At 35.8% G+C, this 17,432-nt stretch overlaps 1 protein-coding gene across 1 annotated transcript in view; it reads left to right on the forward strand.

The window, feature by feature from the left end:
- The window catches only part of LOC121075988 (ABI family member 3 binding protein), a 151,478-nt gene that overhangs the window by 43,299 nt on the left and 90,747 nt on the right, over positions 1–17,432 (forward strand). Inside the window, 6 exon segments of the mRNA XM_040569840.1 lie at positions 2,577–2,758; positions 5,656–5,717; positions 10,488–10,539; positions 11,663–11,725; positions 12,261–12,356; positions 16,140–16,217. Coding sequence (XP_040425774.1) covers positions 2,577–2,758; positions 5,656–5,717; positions 10,488–10,539; positions 11,663–11,725; positions 12,261–12,356; positions 16,140–16,217 — 533 coding nt within the window.

Raw genomic sequence — 17,432 nt, forward strand, 5'->3', positions numbered from 1 at the left:
AGAGGTTGTATGGAGTCCAGCAAGATGTATTTGTGTTTCAGATGGGATTTATTTATTTCTGTTACTTCCTTTGCAAGAGAGTGACAGATTTCAGTACTTTTGTCATGTGTTAATATCTATGTGATTATGTATGATGGGACGAAGAAGATAAAGGAGGAGAAATTTTGCTTATTTTAGCATTGCCAATAATTTCTTATTAAAAACTTTTTGTCAGTCCAAATGATAGTTAGATCTCATATTGCTTGACGTGTGAAATCCGGGTAGGTTACAGCCCACAGAAATAATTATGCAGAGTATTAATACCATTATTTGATATTCAAGAATCGATCAGGAGAGGATCTACACTAGTAATCATATTTCATTCATTTCCAAGGCTGACTTTACCAGCTGCATGTATGAAAGTGCAGCAAATGTAGCATAGGAAAATAGTGGTGATCATTGCTGAAAAACTTACTAAGCCATACAATGGGGACTGCTGAGGTGGCAAGATGTGGTGCGATGCCTTGCATGACCAAACAGTTGCAATGGAGTGATACAGGCTCTTTAGGAAGGACAGGCTGGGAAGATGAGAAGGTGAAGATGTCCTTCATGTGAGGGGGCAGCTGGAGTGCATAGGGATGAGTGATGAGCCAGCTGAGAGTTTATGGACAAAGATTAAAGAGCAGACCATTGTGGGTGGCATTGTTGTGGGTGTTTGCTGAATGCTGGCTGATCAAGAAGAACAAGTGTATGAAGTCTCGGACTAGTAGAAAATAGTAAGTTTCTGAGGAACTGTGTGAAGTACTCTAATGTTAGCAACTTTAATCGTTACTGAAAAACAGACTTTTGGGGGTTAGATTATGGCTTGTCTTGAGTGCTAAGTAGTACAGCTAATGAAGACAGTCTTGTGAACCAACATAAACATTAATTTTATAACCTAGCAGAGTAACTTTTGGTAGCTCAGTTTGGTAGGTAACAATCTCACTCTCTGTTGTTAATCCAGCCTACAGGTTTCTGAGCTGTAAGTTCTAAAACAGGAGAACCTGTGGTTTTGGTGCCAAGGAAACAAAATTCATAGTTATGGGATAAAATGTGTAAGCAAAATCAACCTTGGTGTGTGAAAATATTTTCTGTGGTAGACCCTTGCCTTGTCATAGGTTGCGTTTTATTAATGAAGTAGGAATTTCCCTGTCCTCAGCAGGGAAATATATGCATTTAGGTATATAGGGGTGTGTGTATATGTATGTGTGTGTGTATATATATATATATATGAAAGATGTGTGTATATGTCTATACATATGTACTTATCTTTCACGTATACTCTACTCTACTCTGGGAATGCTCATCTGTAACTTTGGTAAAAGGTGGTCTATGCATTGACAGTCTTTTTATTTTGCCTGTTAAGTGATTTTAATCTGGACCTTGAAACTTGATACCTTTGCAGTGTATTAAAAACCTTTTTGGTTGTTTTCTTAAGGTCCCTTCCTATATCTCGTTATGTTTTCTATATAATATCTGGATTAAATCTCACAACTCAAATTCCTTTTTCTTTATGTTTCTGAATTATTCTTGGCTTGTAGCAGGGTTTTTAAGTTGCATTTCTTGTTTGACCTTAATTTTCTTTTCCTCAAGCAATTATTGAAGTGTAGGAAAACACGATTGGTTGGAATTCATCCTTTTTCAGCTTATGGCAATGTAAGATGGATGTGTTTTATTTGTGGTACATGTAACAATTTTCAGTAATACTTGGATTAAAAAAAATGCTAAACGTCTCCGACATTTTTTGCAAAAAACAGAAAACCCCACCCCATTTTGGCAGTGATACAGTATGTATATTGAAAAGGAGACTGTAGCCGGCAGTGGAGTTCTTGTGCCGTAACTCACCATTTACATTGTGGTGTTTTATACTGGTTAACATTGCAGTCATACTTTTTCAGGGTGGTGCTGCTTGATTTAATTGGGCAATTTCTGGAGAAACGTTTTTTAATTTCATAATCTGTTAGTATTCATTGCATTATTGATTTAAACTGCAGAAAGTAACGCCTTGTTTTAAGTGTGAGCAATACATAAAGGGGTCACCAAATGAGGAATGTATTTTATAAATGTCAACTATTACTGTTTTTTCCTCTAGAGACTACTTTTGGACTAGTTTTGGGGGGAACACCTTTTCTTGAGCAGATCTAGAAGATTCTAAGAAACAGGTTGAGGCTCCCTGACTAATAGGTTCATGATTCAATTGACTAGGTCTGACTTACGTCAGAATCACAGAAACTGCCTGTAAAATAAACTTGCAGTTTGTGCTCAGAACCACACATGAGTGTTTGTGTCTAATGAGACTCTTCTTTCGCTCTGTTTGTAATACTTCTGATATTGGGATCTCTATGAGGATCTCATATTGGGATCTCATACGTATCTTGGAAATAACAGGGGCTGGGAAGGTATGCTGGCTTTTCTTGTATTTGATGACCCTAAGGGGCCAAAAAGAACAAGAACAATGGTCAGTAGAAGTTGTTTTAGTAATTCCTAATAAAAAGCATTGCAGTGAGTTTCTTTGTGAAGAAAAAATGACTTTTTTTTCCCTTTTTTCTTTTGAGCAGGTTCTATACTGTTCGCTATAGAGAAAAGAATAAAGACAAGAAATGGGTTTTTCAGCTTTGCCCAGTTACAGAGACGGTAGTGGACAATCTAAAGCCAAACACAGTTTATGAGTTTGGAGTTAAAGACAACGTAGAGGATAGTATATGGAGCAAGACTTTCAATCATAAGACAGTTCTGTCTAGTAAGTATTTGGTAATAATTATCTAATAAATAATGCAGCTTGACAGCATTTTTCCTCTGTTGTGCTATTACTTAAAGTAAGCTACTGATCAGTTTTTCATTGTTTAAATACCATCCCTGCACCCCTAACAAATTATTTTAGGAATTGATGAAAGTAGAAATAAAAGGTATTTGAAAAACTGCTACCTACGGTTTTTGAAAGGTGTTCTTACCTAATTGTGAATAATAGAGGATCTGCTGCAGGTTGGTAAGACTGTAACAGTGATTGGTTTAGACAGATACACACGAAGTGTTGCTTACATTTTTATGTAGCTCAAAGCTTTTTCTTTGAGTCTTGAATAATAAGATCTTTACTAATCTGAGTTGATGGAAAGTATTATCCTTGTTTGAATCTTCTTTTATATCTGCTTACAAGTTCAAGCTGGTTAAAAGCTGGATAGGGCTTCTCCTATCCAGCATACATCACAATGGGCCCCTTATGACTATGCAGAAAAATTCAAATTGAAGTTAATTTTCAGTCAAGGAATTATATAAATTGTGTTTGTAGGAAACACAGGCTCTGACACATGCCTTTGTTTGGATTTTCATGGAGACAGGATATGGCATTTCTAGATGTTCGCTCAGTTACATTTTAAGTTTTTAATGCAAAGTCCCAGGACAGTGCAGGCAAGTTGACATCACGTTAACCATGGAAAAACCACATTGTTCAAAGGATCACTGCAGTCAATAGAGGAATTATGCTGCAGCAAAGTCTTCCGCCTTTTAAAGAAAGGAAGAGAGGAAGCCTGTGACCTTGAGATAGACTTAACAGACATTGTCTAATCTGATTTATTTTCCTCAGACATTTACATAGAGATATTCTGAGCATGATGTTTGTCAGATGTTACAAACTCTTAAGCTCAGTATTTCTAGCTTGACTTGAGACATGAAGAGTGGGATTTCTCATAAGAGAGACTTATTCATTTGAGATTTCCAGCTGAAATTTTATTTAGTACTCTTTTTCAAGTTGCAGGTAAGTTACGCAGCTCAGTATACTGAGGAAAAGGGAGGGAAGCCATAGATTGGCTTGTAACTCTGCAAAAGTCCTCATACTTCATAATAGATAACTTTGCTGGCCTTCAGAATAAATTAGAAAGCTGTAACTTTGAAGTACCTGCCCAGTGCCTGCAGTCATTTTAGCAGTCCAGAATAATGCTGTCATTATACCATGAGCTTAAAGTAGAAAATGGTGGTACTCTTTTCCCATCTACCTCATGAAAATAAACTCTACTTGACAGCACTAAAGAAGGCTTGCTAAATAACTGCTTTTCCAACATTTTAAAGGAATTTATTGAGCTATTCCCAAAATAGATTTGAGCATTTGAGAGAATAAGAGTGAATAGTGCATAGAGTGCTTAGACTATGATTGAAATATGTCTACTGGCATCACAAAATTTGCTATTTATGTATATTTCTAAATGATATTCTTACAGACACCATGTTTTTAACACGCCAGAAGAATCATCCTTGAGTTATGGAGACAGATTGAGTTGGGTTGAAAGACATGTTCTTCTAAGAGTTCCTAAACTTTTTAGATAAGATTTCTTTTTTTCTAGAACATAGACTTGTGTATTCAGTGGGTAGTTCTGCAGCAACTAAAAATGGAGGGCTTGCAATTGAACTGTATGTCTACATTCTGGTCTGCTGATACGGGTACTAACTAGTCTGTTACATATTTGAGGTACTTGATTTCAACAAATACTAATTTCTAATCAGAAAGTTGGCAGCATGTTTCAGATTCAAGTCTTTCATATTAGTGCATAGTAGGTAGATGGAAAAATTTTGAGCAGCAAATAGAGTGAACATTTAATTTATTATCATCTGTCTATGTAGCAGTTTATCAATCAGACAAAATAGCCACTTTTTTCTCTGCATTACTTAGACTGTCTTGCAGCCACCCAATGTCTTTTCATATATTAAGGTACATCTCCTTCACTGTAAATTTTCTTTTCTCACTAAAGAATACATAAATGACCATAAGCCACAATTACTGATTCACGTTCCTGTATTTGTTGAATCCACAGCCCAAATTTTTAGTATACATTAAACACATTGGGAGGGTTTGGGAGGAGAATCTGTTTTTAATTCATGATTTGAGGAAAACATAAAAAGCATGGCAAATATTCAATATTTATTTAACCAAAATTAACCAAAACAGATGAAAGTAGATTATTTCTGACCATCTTAACATGATTTTCTCATGAAATCACTGTGAAATGTTTTTCAGTTTTGCCTTGTCTTCAGGCCAATAGTAGGTCCTGTTCCTGAGAAATGTCAAGCACTTTCAAAGATTTTCCATGATAGTGTGTCAACTTAAATGTTTTTTGATTGATATTTCTCTAGAGTTGATTTTTTTTCTAGCGCTTTTTTGTGCTGGAAATTTTGGCTGGAATTGTGAAGAAATATGATATTAACCTTGATTTGTGCTTTTTGTCCTGTTGACTCAAAGGGAGCAGGGCAGTGCAAAGATGGAATATATAGACAAATTTTGAAGTATTGAAGTATTTAAGAATATGAAGAACACAAGAGACGGGAAAAGGGATTGTTTCTCCTCTGTATCTACAGCTCCATCACAAGAAGCTTCTAATCTATTAGAAGCTATTTCAGCCTTCTTACCCCTGTGGTAGAGCAAAAACATTTCCTCCCTGTCAAAACATGAAGTGCAGGCTTTGCACTTGAATTAAATAAAAAAAAATCTGGAAAAACAGGACTGAACAAAATTGTTATGCGCTATATTTTTATACATCGTAATTAAGTCTCGTTAATTGCTTAGCTGTTGAAAAAGTAGAATAAACTTTATTTGCTTTGCTTGGAGAAAACAAAAAGTAATTGCATTTTTTTTTCTTTCTGTCAAATCAGATAAAAAAGTAAATGGACATCTCCAGAATATGTACAAGTTGGTACCTAATACCCAAACACAGGTATGCAAAAATAGTCTTATTTTTTAAACCAGATTTGTATTTTGTACAGTCTAATTTTTGCTTCTCTGTTAAAATGAGAAAGAAAATACGACCACAAATCACCAATACCAAAAATCTGTAAATCTAAGACTAGATAACTATATGGAGAAGTGTTTAAATGTGTGGATTGATTAAATGATTGAGAATGATAGATGAATTGATTAAACCTACTGATTCTGGTTTAACAAAGATAAAGCTGATAGTTTCAGTATGTGGATTCTAAGCATTAGAATTTGCTTATCCCTTTGTAGTAGTCAGGTTTGTTAGCTTGTGATATTTATGGCGATCAGAGGATTTTCTGTAGTCAAGATTGCACTTCCGTGGAATTCATTTTGTGATAAGGTAATGTTGTTATTTTAGAGTGGAATCTCATACATACTCACGTCTTCTGTGAACTTTAGTCTACTCACTAATATTTATCATGTGAGGCAAGTGTTTACAGAGCCAGAGAAAGCTGAAAAGTGCAACTTAGTTTTCATATCAAGACAGGTAAGCAGTTCATTAAATCTTTGCAGATCCTCATCTAGGTAGAATTTAACTATTTCATCAAACCATATGGAGATTTTTTTTTAAAACAAAATAAATGCTATTCATTTCCTTATCTTTTCTCATCTGGCACTTGCAATAACAGTTACCAAGCCAGCATGAATGGACTTTGTGCATTCATAGATTCAGATATAAAGATACTTTTCCGTTGAGAAGTGAAGCAGTAATCAAGGAATTTTAGACTGAACCTGTTAGTAATCTAGTTTTAATATAGTGAAAAAACAAAATTTTATTCAGAGCTCTTGAACATTACCTCTTCTTGTATGAGATTAAATCGGCTTCTTCACATTTACTTTTCTAAATTTTTCTTCAAAGGGCAGGGTTCAGCAGCTAATCTTCAGTTTTGCTTTCTTTATTTATGATTTTTTTTAAGATAGCATCTATGGGGTGGACTAGGGAATAACTGCCCAAGGAAAGTTTTAGAAGTTGTTGTTAAAAACATAATGTTTTAAAAGTCTTCATGAGTGATTATTATAAAGGAAGAATTTGTTATTCATGATTCTCTTCTGTCTCTGATATTCTGGGTGTTTTGTTAGTAGGAGATTGTCATGTACGTTTTTGCATTGTTCATTTATAGTATTGAACAATATTGTAAACTGTCTGTAATTTTAAGACCTGGAAATCCTTCGTGACTCAAACCACAGCCCATTACATATCGTTTCTTGCGGGAATAATTAGGTATTCATTTAGGATAGTAATACTTCGATTAGAGCTTTACATACTGAATTAGAGTAGTATAACGCTTAGGTTGTTGGGGACATGATCATGCCTCACATTCAAGAGAAAATGTTTTATCTGTGGGTAATTTGAAGCCAGTTGAATAGATATTCAAGAAGGTGCTCATCTCATTACATTGCTGATGAAGTCAACTTTACTGTTCTTTCCGTTGGTCCCATAAACATTTTTAAAGATATATGTGGCAGCATAAGACCAGGTAATACATTCTGGCTTCTGGTATGCAAACTATGTTCCTTTATTCCTGTGTGTCAGAACCCTAACCCTGTAAGGCCACTGCCATGAAAGCAGGGATTCTATTTATGCAAGAGAAGTCCTGAGAAAGTGAGCTAAAACAATTTTCCAAATATTTGTACAGCTTAGGCACGAAAAGAAGACTTGAGCCAATATCAAGTCTTTTTAGTCAGCTTCACAGGGCTTAGTTCAAGTGTATTACTGCTTCATCACCCTCCATAGAAATATCATGAAAACATTCCACAGATTGTTCAAAAAAAAAAAATCTCTTACCACTCTCACTTCAGTGGTGCAAAAAGTCATAAAATTAAGGCTGGGAAGCTGATAGTGTCCAGCTCTTAAATTTATGTTATTACTTCAGTTTCCACAGTATTAGGTGGAGTATGTTTCATCAGTGCAAAGCCAAAATAACTGTTGTTTAGGCCAAGCTTTGTTTGTGCCTTGTTTTTTCTCCAAAGACACAACTAAATTGTATGAGCATGGTTCTAATTCTTCTCTGTAAGGAGACATTTTTAAAGGCTGTTTATTAAAGCAACATTACCGATCCATCTAGTCATTCTGCCCTTTCAACATCAGTCACATTTCAGCTTGTGTTTCTTTTGGCAGGTTCATCCACTAAGTTTGACTAATCTCCTGGGGCTATGTAAGCTACAACTAATGAGAGGGGAAAAAAAGAAGACCTCTAGGGACAGTCGTTGTTTTTCCCTTTATAAACAATGAGTGGTGGTAGGGTGGAGAGAATGCAGAGGAAATTTCTTTCATCTTTTGTCTAAGTAGGTTCCCATAGTTTCATAATGTCAGGCTGAAAGGTGGAGTCCTCCTTGAGTTTTTCAGTCAAAAAGCAGGGCTCCCAACTTCTATCACTTGAAAACGTGTTTTTCCCAAGCTTACCCAAGCCATGTTGACTGTAATGCTTCCTTGAGGAGTCTCTAAGTATATGCTAATTATTTGTTGGCTACTTATATATAAAAAATACAGAAAGAACGAGTATTCTAGAAGTTATGTGGCCATATACCATTTGATAGAATGTCAAAGAACTGTAGTCCTTTATGCAATATGCAACAAGTATGCAGTCAGAATTTAAGATACCTGATTGATGGTATAGCTTACAAATCTAATTTTCCCCTGAAATTAAGCAATACTTTTTGTCATCTTCCTTCATGGAGTTTCCACAATCACTTTAATAACTATTGTTCCTAACACCTATGTGCTTTGTATTCTGTGCCTGGGAAATACAGTTAACAGTGCTATTACTACAGATGATACGTTAATGTTTCTGAAATAGTTTGCTCAAAGTCATAAATTTTACTAGATATAGTAAAATTAAAAAAAAAAAATTAAAAGCACCTGTACTAGGTGCTTTTTGGAGACTGAGAATAAGAGGATTGACAACATGGTGTTACATTTCAAGTGTAGCACTTGCATATTGGTGCACATAAACAGCATAAGTACAGCAGCTGCAGAACATAGATTTCGTGTCAGTGATTTGTTCTCAAGTGTTAAGCTAACTTTTGAATGTATTTTAATGCATGCTTAGTGTATTTAGCATTTTTGTTTTGCTGGCATCAGTCATCCATTATTAGTCAACAAAGTATGCTCTCGTCAATGAATGTAAGAGTCTTTTATTAGTATGAGGACTAATAATAATTATGATTACAAGTTTCACACTAGAGTCGTGTGAGTGGACTCTTAAGAGTTGTTTATTTGATTATAAGGGCTCCTGATGGGAAATACAATTAAATGGACAGCTGCTTCGAATATATGCATTTTATCCCACTTGTTAGTTACATGAATAGCAGGGTTACTTCAAAAGCTGATAAGCTGAAACTTTTTTTTTTCACTAAAAGGCAAAATAAAAAGGTAGGCTTATTAATAATAAAGGCAAAATAGTGATAGGAAAGGAACATTATTTCATATCCTTTGTCAGTGGCAACGATTGACCATATTCATACCAATGAAAACTTGTTATTAGGTAACAGAAAGTAATGGCTTTTGTAGAATAAGCAGCCTCCATCCATTTTCTTGAAGAAAAAGCTATCTTATCTATTAAGATCTGTCTTCTTCCAGCTTCCTAGGCTTTTGGTTTGTTCTAACCAGTACTTTTTGAAGATGTAAATATTTAGAGGAGAGCAGAAATAGATAGCGTTAAGTAAATAAATTTCATCAAATGCTGAATTTTCACGCAGGCGTTTTCGCGTGAAGTAGACCAGATATCATGAAGTGCAAAATGAACTTAAACTGATGCTGACTTTAAGTGGTGTACATTTAACTCAGAGAGGTAGTTGTTTGAGTTATTTTCTTTCTTGTAACTCAGGTATAACTGATAAAAAAACATAAATAAAAGAAAACCTCCACTTTTAAAGTATTTAGCATTCTCCTACTGCTGACATGACAGTCTTCCTTTTCCCCTCCCCTTACTATATTAAAGGCTTTCAGAAGTTGGTCCTACTACACATGTGTGGTAGGGAATACTGATTTATAATCATACAGACCAGCTGTTTTCTTTATTTAAAAAATGTGGGGTTCGTTCATGTACTTCTTTTCATGGTTATCAGAATTCTGAAAAAGATGCACACTTAGGCAAAAGCTAATCTGGGTAAAAGACAAACGAACAGCAGAAGAGTGCAAGTATTTAGCTTAACAATTCTGAGAAGAACACGGGTGGCTGGCCAATTAGTCTTTGGAACCACTTTCACTGAATTAAACAACTCATCAGTTACTCGTACTTTACGCAGACTATGGACCCAAGCATGCTGATAGTTACAAATGTACACTTGGTTCTGGAATAGTTTGTGTTCAAAAAATACTCTTCCTGAGAATATAATTTTATCCTGTAACCACATTTGTAATTGCCTGTATTTCGGATGTTTTGTTTTAGTTAAATGTCAGTTTCTCTTAGCTTTCTGGTCTACACCCTAGTGAGTGCTCAAGAGATTCTTAAAAGAAAAAAAGATTGGGGTTTCCTAAGCTGTCAAATACTGTGTTTTTATGAAGCAAAACATCTCAAACTGAAAAAAGGGATCAAAATGCAATATTACTATGTTAACCCAAGGGAACTGAAGCAATAGCGTAACCCTCAGTAACTGGGGCCAGAGCCATATCCAGCATTAACTTGGGGCAGGCGCGGTTTTGGATTAGAGCCCTCTATTTTTGTTACTAAGAAAGTTCAATTACTATGATGGCAGTTATCCCAAGGCTTTTTTTCCCTTCTTTCAGCTTACGCTACGAGATAATAAGAAGTTGGTCCCTGTCACAATAATCAAACAAGGTAATCTTCTATATATTTTTAAACTGTTTCTTTTGTTCTGCAAGACTGATTTAAAATTAATAGGAGGGAAAAAAAAACTACTGACTGTGATGTGAATGCATGAAACTTCCCTTTTAGAATCGGTAGAATCTTAGAAACTATCATGTTCTTTAACTGCAAATAATACCAAGCTGTTACCCACTTGTTAATAAAATGAGTTATTAATTTGCATTATAAACAATGCCTTAGTTGATTTCCTGAATGGACACCAATCAATTTTGACTTCGGCTACTATCCATTCTTTCATGTTTCTATTGAATTGTCCAGGTGTCTTGGTCTTCCATCTGTGCATGGCTCAATATTTGAGCTTGAAATGCAGTAGTATAGATGAGAATAACGTTGCCAAACTTTTGATGTCTGCACTGTGGATGTCTTTAGCTACACCACTGTCTTAACCTTCTGCTCCCTTCCCCAGTCAGTGGAGAGAGACAGCTACAGTAGACTTAGATATATTGACCTTTAGAAGTACCTGTTTCTCACCTGTGACTGTAGTAGTGAGAGGTAGCATAGTAGTGTAATTGTTGAAAATTAACTACTTGAAGGTAGTGGTAGAAAATGAGGTGCAGATTAAAACTTGCTAACAGAAATTATATTGTAAATAATTTTAAGCAACAAAATCAAGCAAATTGTCTTCTGAGGTATTTCACAGCTCGTGAAACAACGGAGGGTGGTGCAAAAGCAAATTAGAGTAATTACCGCTAAATTATGACTGTACTGACATTTACTTCACATCTGTTTTTTCCAGTATGCCTCTTTCCTAAAGACATATGAATGGTAGGGTAATGAGATGTGCCAGAGCTGGCCATTTATTAACACAAGCATAGAATGATATTTTTCACCAAGGACCTCAAACTGATATGCTAGGAAGAAGAGATGCACAGTTAAGAGGAAATGTAGAAGTAACACAATTTGCAGTCTCTTAAACTGAATGCAAATGTAGAAAAGATTACAATGATGTCTTCATCTTTTAGTATTAAATTGAGGAAAGGCTTTCAGAATGCTGAGGCTTGTCTCAGTGGTAGCTTTGTTTCCTGTTTCAGGCCTTTTCAAGTGATTTTCTGATGTACTTGTTTTGTCTCCACAGTTATTCAAAATAGGACACAGTCCAAAACTTCAGATAGTTCTTCTCTGCCTGGAGCAATATTAGGTGAGGAGAAGATTTTTTGTTTCAATATTTCTTCCTTTGTGGCTGAAAATTTGAACTGTGTAAATGCTTTGAGTTTTCTTGATCTTGATAGTTCTTTCATTAAATGTGTCTTTTGCACATAAATGTAGAACATATAGAGAAATGTCTGTCATATACTGCTTAGAGCAGTAACCTCTGATAACCACGTTTGGTTGTCCTCCTTGGCCCACTAGACAAAATGTCCCTGTATCTGTGATATTACAGTACTCCAGGGTTGTATGCTTTAGTACTGAATTGTTTTGAATTGTTTGCCATTCTGAAGAATAGTGAAATAGTGTTAATACAGCGAGTGATTTTTTTTATAAAAAAAAAAATAAAAAAAGGAAATGGCACGAAATGGGAGTAATAATTACTGAATAGGATTAACTCAATTCCCAGATATTCAGGCTAAACTCCCAGTGGTTCTGTAGTAGTTGGTCACATATTTCAGAAGACAGACTATATATTTATTGTTCAGCTCATCTGGAATTAATGGTTCACTCACCTTTCTGTGTAGTGCACCTTATTGTTCCGGGTCTCAATGAAACTCAGCAGAAACTTTTTCCTCCCCTGACAATAGATGACATACCTCAAGCATCCAGGAAAAAACTGGGTAAGCAGAAATGAACTAAGCTCTTATTTGTTTGTGAGAAGTATTAGTAGTACGGGGGGGGGGGGAGGGGGGGGGGGGAGACTCTGTATGCAAGAGAAAAGCCCCTTTTTCCTGTTTTACCCTTCATTTTGTATTTGTTTAATTAATGGTTTGTTTGGAATTCCAAGAGTTTGTAGGAATACGCTTATTTTAAAACAACTGAACAGGTTTTTAAGTATTTCATAGTCATGCAAAAGTATATGTACTAGCTTTGATCCATAGAGAAAGGAAGGAAAAACACAACCATGTTTATGGTATTTAGGGGTTTTGCTTTGCTTTACATTGTAACTTTTTTTTTCATAGGTGTTATCTTTCAGTGTTTGTCTGTAAAAACGGGAGTTTGTGTGCACTTGTAAGACCAGATTTTATGTGAATTTTATTTTATGAGTTCTGATTTGAGTAGATGTGAGAAATTGTTTCATTGAGAGATTCTTATTGATTATCTGTAATTAAATCCATGAGAAAAGAGTAGCCACAAATTTCAGTACAAATTTCATGTATATCTCATGAGGATGTCTGGAACTTGCAGGTTCCAACTCCATGTGAAAGAGATTTATTGAGGCTTTTGTTTAAGTTCAGTAAATTAGCAAATCATCTGTGAATGGCACAATCATGGGAAATACAGCTGTCTTTATAACCTTAAAAATGTCCCTGGTCCCTCTTTCACAGATGGCTTGAGCAGAATTCTGGAGCTGATGATTTTTGGCTTGCCTAGGCCTAGTACTTTATCTGAACTCTTTACAACTATGTGGGATTTTCTTCCTTTCTTCTTTCTGTTATTTATTTTTTTTTTTTACTCTGTTGGTCCATTGCTGGCCATGGCACATTCTCAGACTAGTTTGCTTTGCAGTGAGAAAAGAGCACTGCTTGTTCCTGTTCAGATATTTTGTGCATGCAAGGGTAGAGCTACACAGCAGAGTAACACTGAAACGTGTTTGAGTAAGAATATGTTTGAACTAAGGCTGAGTTACTTGGATTTCGGCAAAGCTTTCATTACTGTTTCTTGCAGTATCTCTCTGGACAAAATGTCCAGCATACAAGTACGTAATAGGATGGGTGAACAATTGGCCAACAGGCTGGGCTCAAAGGTCTTTAGCAAATGGGGTTACATCAGGCAGTCATTAGTGAGGTTCCACAGGGCTCCGTTTTGGGGTCAGTGCTCTTCAATGTTTTCATAAATGACTTGATGCAGAACTTGAAGGAATGATAAGTAAGTTTGTGTACAATACTAAATTGGGAGGAGCCATTGACTCCGTCAAGGGTAGAAAGGCCTTGCAGAGAGATCTTGACAAATTAGAGGGCTGGACACTGACCGCATTAAGTTTAATATGAGCAGGTGCTGGATTCTGCACCTAAGACAGAGTAGTCCTGAGTATATGTAGAGGCTGGGAGACAAGAAGCTGGAGAGCAGCTCCACAGAAAGGGATCTGGGATTTCTAGTCAACAGCAAGCTGAATATGAGCCAGCAGCGTGCCCTGGCAGCCAGGAGGGGGTCAAACCTACCCTGGGGTGCCTCAGGCAATGCCGGTTGAGGGAAGAAACTGTCCCGCTTTGCTTTGCGCATGTGTGGTCTCACCTCGAGCACTGTGTGCAGTTTTGGGTGCCACAATATGAGAAGAACATAAAACTATTAGAGAGTGTCCAAACGAGGGCTAAGGAGATGGTGAAGGGTTTAGAGGGGAAGAAGTATGAGGAGCAGATGAGGTCCCTTGGATTGTTCAGCCCTGAGCAGAGCAAGCTGAGGGGAGGCCTCATGGCAGCCTGCAGCTTCCTCACAAGGGGAGTGGAGGGGCAGGCACTGAGCTCTGCTCTCTGGGGACAGCAGCAGGACACCAGCCTGGGTGTTAGGAAAAGGTTCTTCACTGAGGGGATGGTTGGGCACTGGAACCAGCTTACTAGGGCAGTGGTCACAGCACTGAGCCTGTCGGAGTTGAAGAAGCATTTGGACAATGCACACAGACACATGGTCTGATTTTTGGTCCTGTGTGGATCCAGGACTTGGACTCAATGATCCTTGTCGGTCCTATCCAACTTGGGATATTTTGTGATTCTATGAAAAATTAGTATCTGAATTGAGGAAGTATTTACCAACATTTGACAAACACTCCTAGCATCATCTGTGGCTACTGAAAATTGAAACTAAGCAGAAAAACTTAATTGCAGTATTTATATTACAGAACATTATTAGTATTCAGTCATGGTGATGTAATTTACCATATTGTTAACCTGATAACTAATATTTTCTTTGAAGATTAAATATAGAAAAAAAGGTGTTTGTCTTTGCTAGCTTGGTTTTAATTTAGTTAAGGTTTAGAGGTTTTAAGGTTTAAAAAGTTTAAGGTATGGGATGTGCAGGTAACAAACAAATGTACTATTTAAAGTCAGTAGACCATATTTTGACAAATCCGTTTGTAATAACCCTCACTTCTAGTAAACCATATTATAAAACCTCCAATATTGGTTTTGGACTAGAGGGTTTTATTGGTTTGGTTCTCTACTAGTAAAATTATGTCTTTCTGCAGGAAAACATTTTGCTTTAAAATACGTTGTAAGGCTCAGTAGGGTGCACAGTAAAAATAGGAGAACGTGATTGTGAGCAAAAGACAAGGAGAAAGAGAAAGGTAACTTCAGTTGTCCAACTTTGGCATTTGGCTGAGCGTAGAACTCGGACTTCTAAATTTAGATGCTCTAATGTGTTTAAAATAGCTGGTGTGATGCCAGTTTGGAGCCACTCTTTATGGTAGATTACACAATCATCTTTGTGAAAATAACTGGTGTAAACAAGTGATGCTTTGTTTTGTTCCATTTACTATTTGTTCCTTATCAGAGAACATCAAGTGCATGGTTGTACACATAGGGGAATACTGGATTTCAAAGGATTGTAAAACAGGAAAGAATTATTGCTTGAAAAGCAAAAATACTCAGAGAAATGATTTAAATTTGTAAAATAATTGACGAAAAGACGTATTGATCAAGCACAAATTTCCTTCACTCATGCCTGAGAACAATTTCTACAGTAAAATGCAGTAAGGCTTATGTTGTGTATGAAGTTACGACTAAGTATGATTTTCTGACATATTGCAAATATTCTAATTTTATATTATTTAGAAAAGTCAAAATAAAACATTCCAGAATAACATATTTTTTGATTCTCAAAATAATTTTTATTTACTTAATCAAAAATTTACTAGTTTTTTTAAAGAATAATAGTCCAGAAAAAAAAAAAAAAAACATAGTAAAGAATTTCTTCTTAACATTTAATCTAAATCTCTTCTCTTTTACTTTAAGCCATTACCCCTTGTCCTTTCACTGTACTCCCTGATAAAGAATCCTGATTCAGCTTTCTTGTAGAACCCCTTTAGGTACTAGAAGATCGAAAATCTGTATTACATCTTTGAATTTTGAAAGGAATTTTACTGTTAATGCTGAAATGCTAGACAAATGAAAAACACTGAAAACTATTTTGCACTGTGAAAGTAACGACTCATAAAACTTGCTGTAAATGTTATTTTCAAAGCATCTTTTTTATGAATAAAACAATACCAAAAATTGCAAGCATGTTCAACATCACTAGACAGGTGCTTGTACTCATTGTGTGGTAGATGTTCATTGATTCCTAAAGCTATTCAGCCATTCAACCACATTGGTTTTATTCGGCAGACTGAAGTGGGACAGAAACAAATCTGTAGTGGAACAGAACAGATGCAGCTTTTCTATAACTCTCTACTATCTTTGTCCCTTTAGCTAAGAATGAAACCCACGTATGGCCTGCTGAATCCAAAACACCAGAAGTTCAAGAAATCTCCCCAGAGTCCATTCCAGGTAATGAGAATTCTATTTTTAGAAACTCTGGTGAATATCTTTGCCGAAGATATAAACTTAAATTAAATTCATCTTTGTGTGGCTTGAAGCAGTTATTGTATTACTAAATGCAGTAGGTGGAAGAAAGGAGCATAATGAAGCTGAATTAGTAGCTCTGAGTGGTACCCAGAATTAGAATGTAGATAAAAATCTGACTGTAATTTTGGAATAAAGCTCCAGTTGTTAGGTTTGTAAAAAAAAAAAAAAAAAAAAAAAACCTGTAATAATAATGAAATTAATTAGAATAGAACAATAATAGAACTAGAACCATATTTTCATGGGCAGATGGCTATCTTGAAATTGTGAAAAATAGCAAAACAAAAGTGATCTTGTGATGCACCTTGAACTTCTGACTTTCAAGATAGAAAGAAAATGAGGAATGCATGTGTGAGATTAAGATTGAACAGTCAGAGTTCACAGGCACTATTTTAGAGGTGCAGGGAATGACAGCATGATGTGCCATCGATGTTCAGTTTTGAAAACATTAATGTGGAGCACATTCTGTCGGTGGACTTGCTTACTATTAAAGTAAATGGGAGCTGTTCATATACATGGGAAAGAAATATAAAATCAATCCTAGATTCATATTCAATGTTATGCGTCTGTCAAATGTATGTTAACTTTTTTATGTCGAAGATTGAAGTTTTCATCATTTATTCATGGCTGAAAAAAATACTTACGTAAAAGGATGTAGTCAGAGGCTAATTTGTTCAATTCTTCAAAAATGTGAGGAGAAATTTTAAATCTCACAGGATTTACTGCCTTCATTTACTTAAGAAACAAGTTAGGCAATGTAAGTATACTTTATCAAGTCGTATGGCAAGCATAGCCCTACATTTTAACATTTGCAATATGAAGGCAAAAAGATGGAGAGAAATATATTGGTCAGAGTCAAATGACGAAGTATGACTTTCCACTTCGCTATTGCTATCAACTCACATTTCTGATTTGTTTAAGTAGCCATATGTCTCTCTCCATTTTCTTTACTCTGATTTTTATCCTATAACTGAGACTAACCTGAGTCTGCTGTCATTAAAAATGGTAGTTGGCTTTTGCCAATGTGTTTGCTAAGAGGGGAGAAAGGAGGTTTGAATGGCGACAAGACTTGAAAATGAAAAAGAATTTGAGAAACCAAGACAGGGAAGGTTTGATTTGATTTAGTTAAGTCATATTATG

The sequence above is a fragment of the Cygnus olor genome, chromosome 1, assembly GCF_009769625.2.
Source record: "Cygnus olor isolate bCygOlo1 chromosome 1, bCygOlo1.pri.v2, whole genome shotgun sequence".
In the NCBI taxonomy this organism is placed as follows: Eukaryota; Metazoa; Chordata; class Aves; order Anseriformes; family Anatidae; genus Cygnus; species Cygnus olor.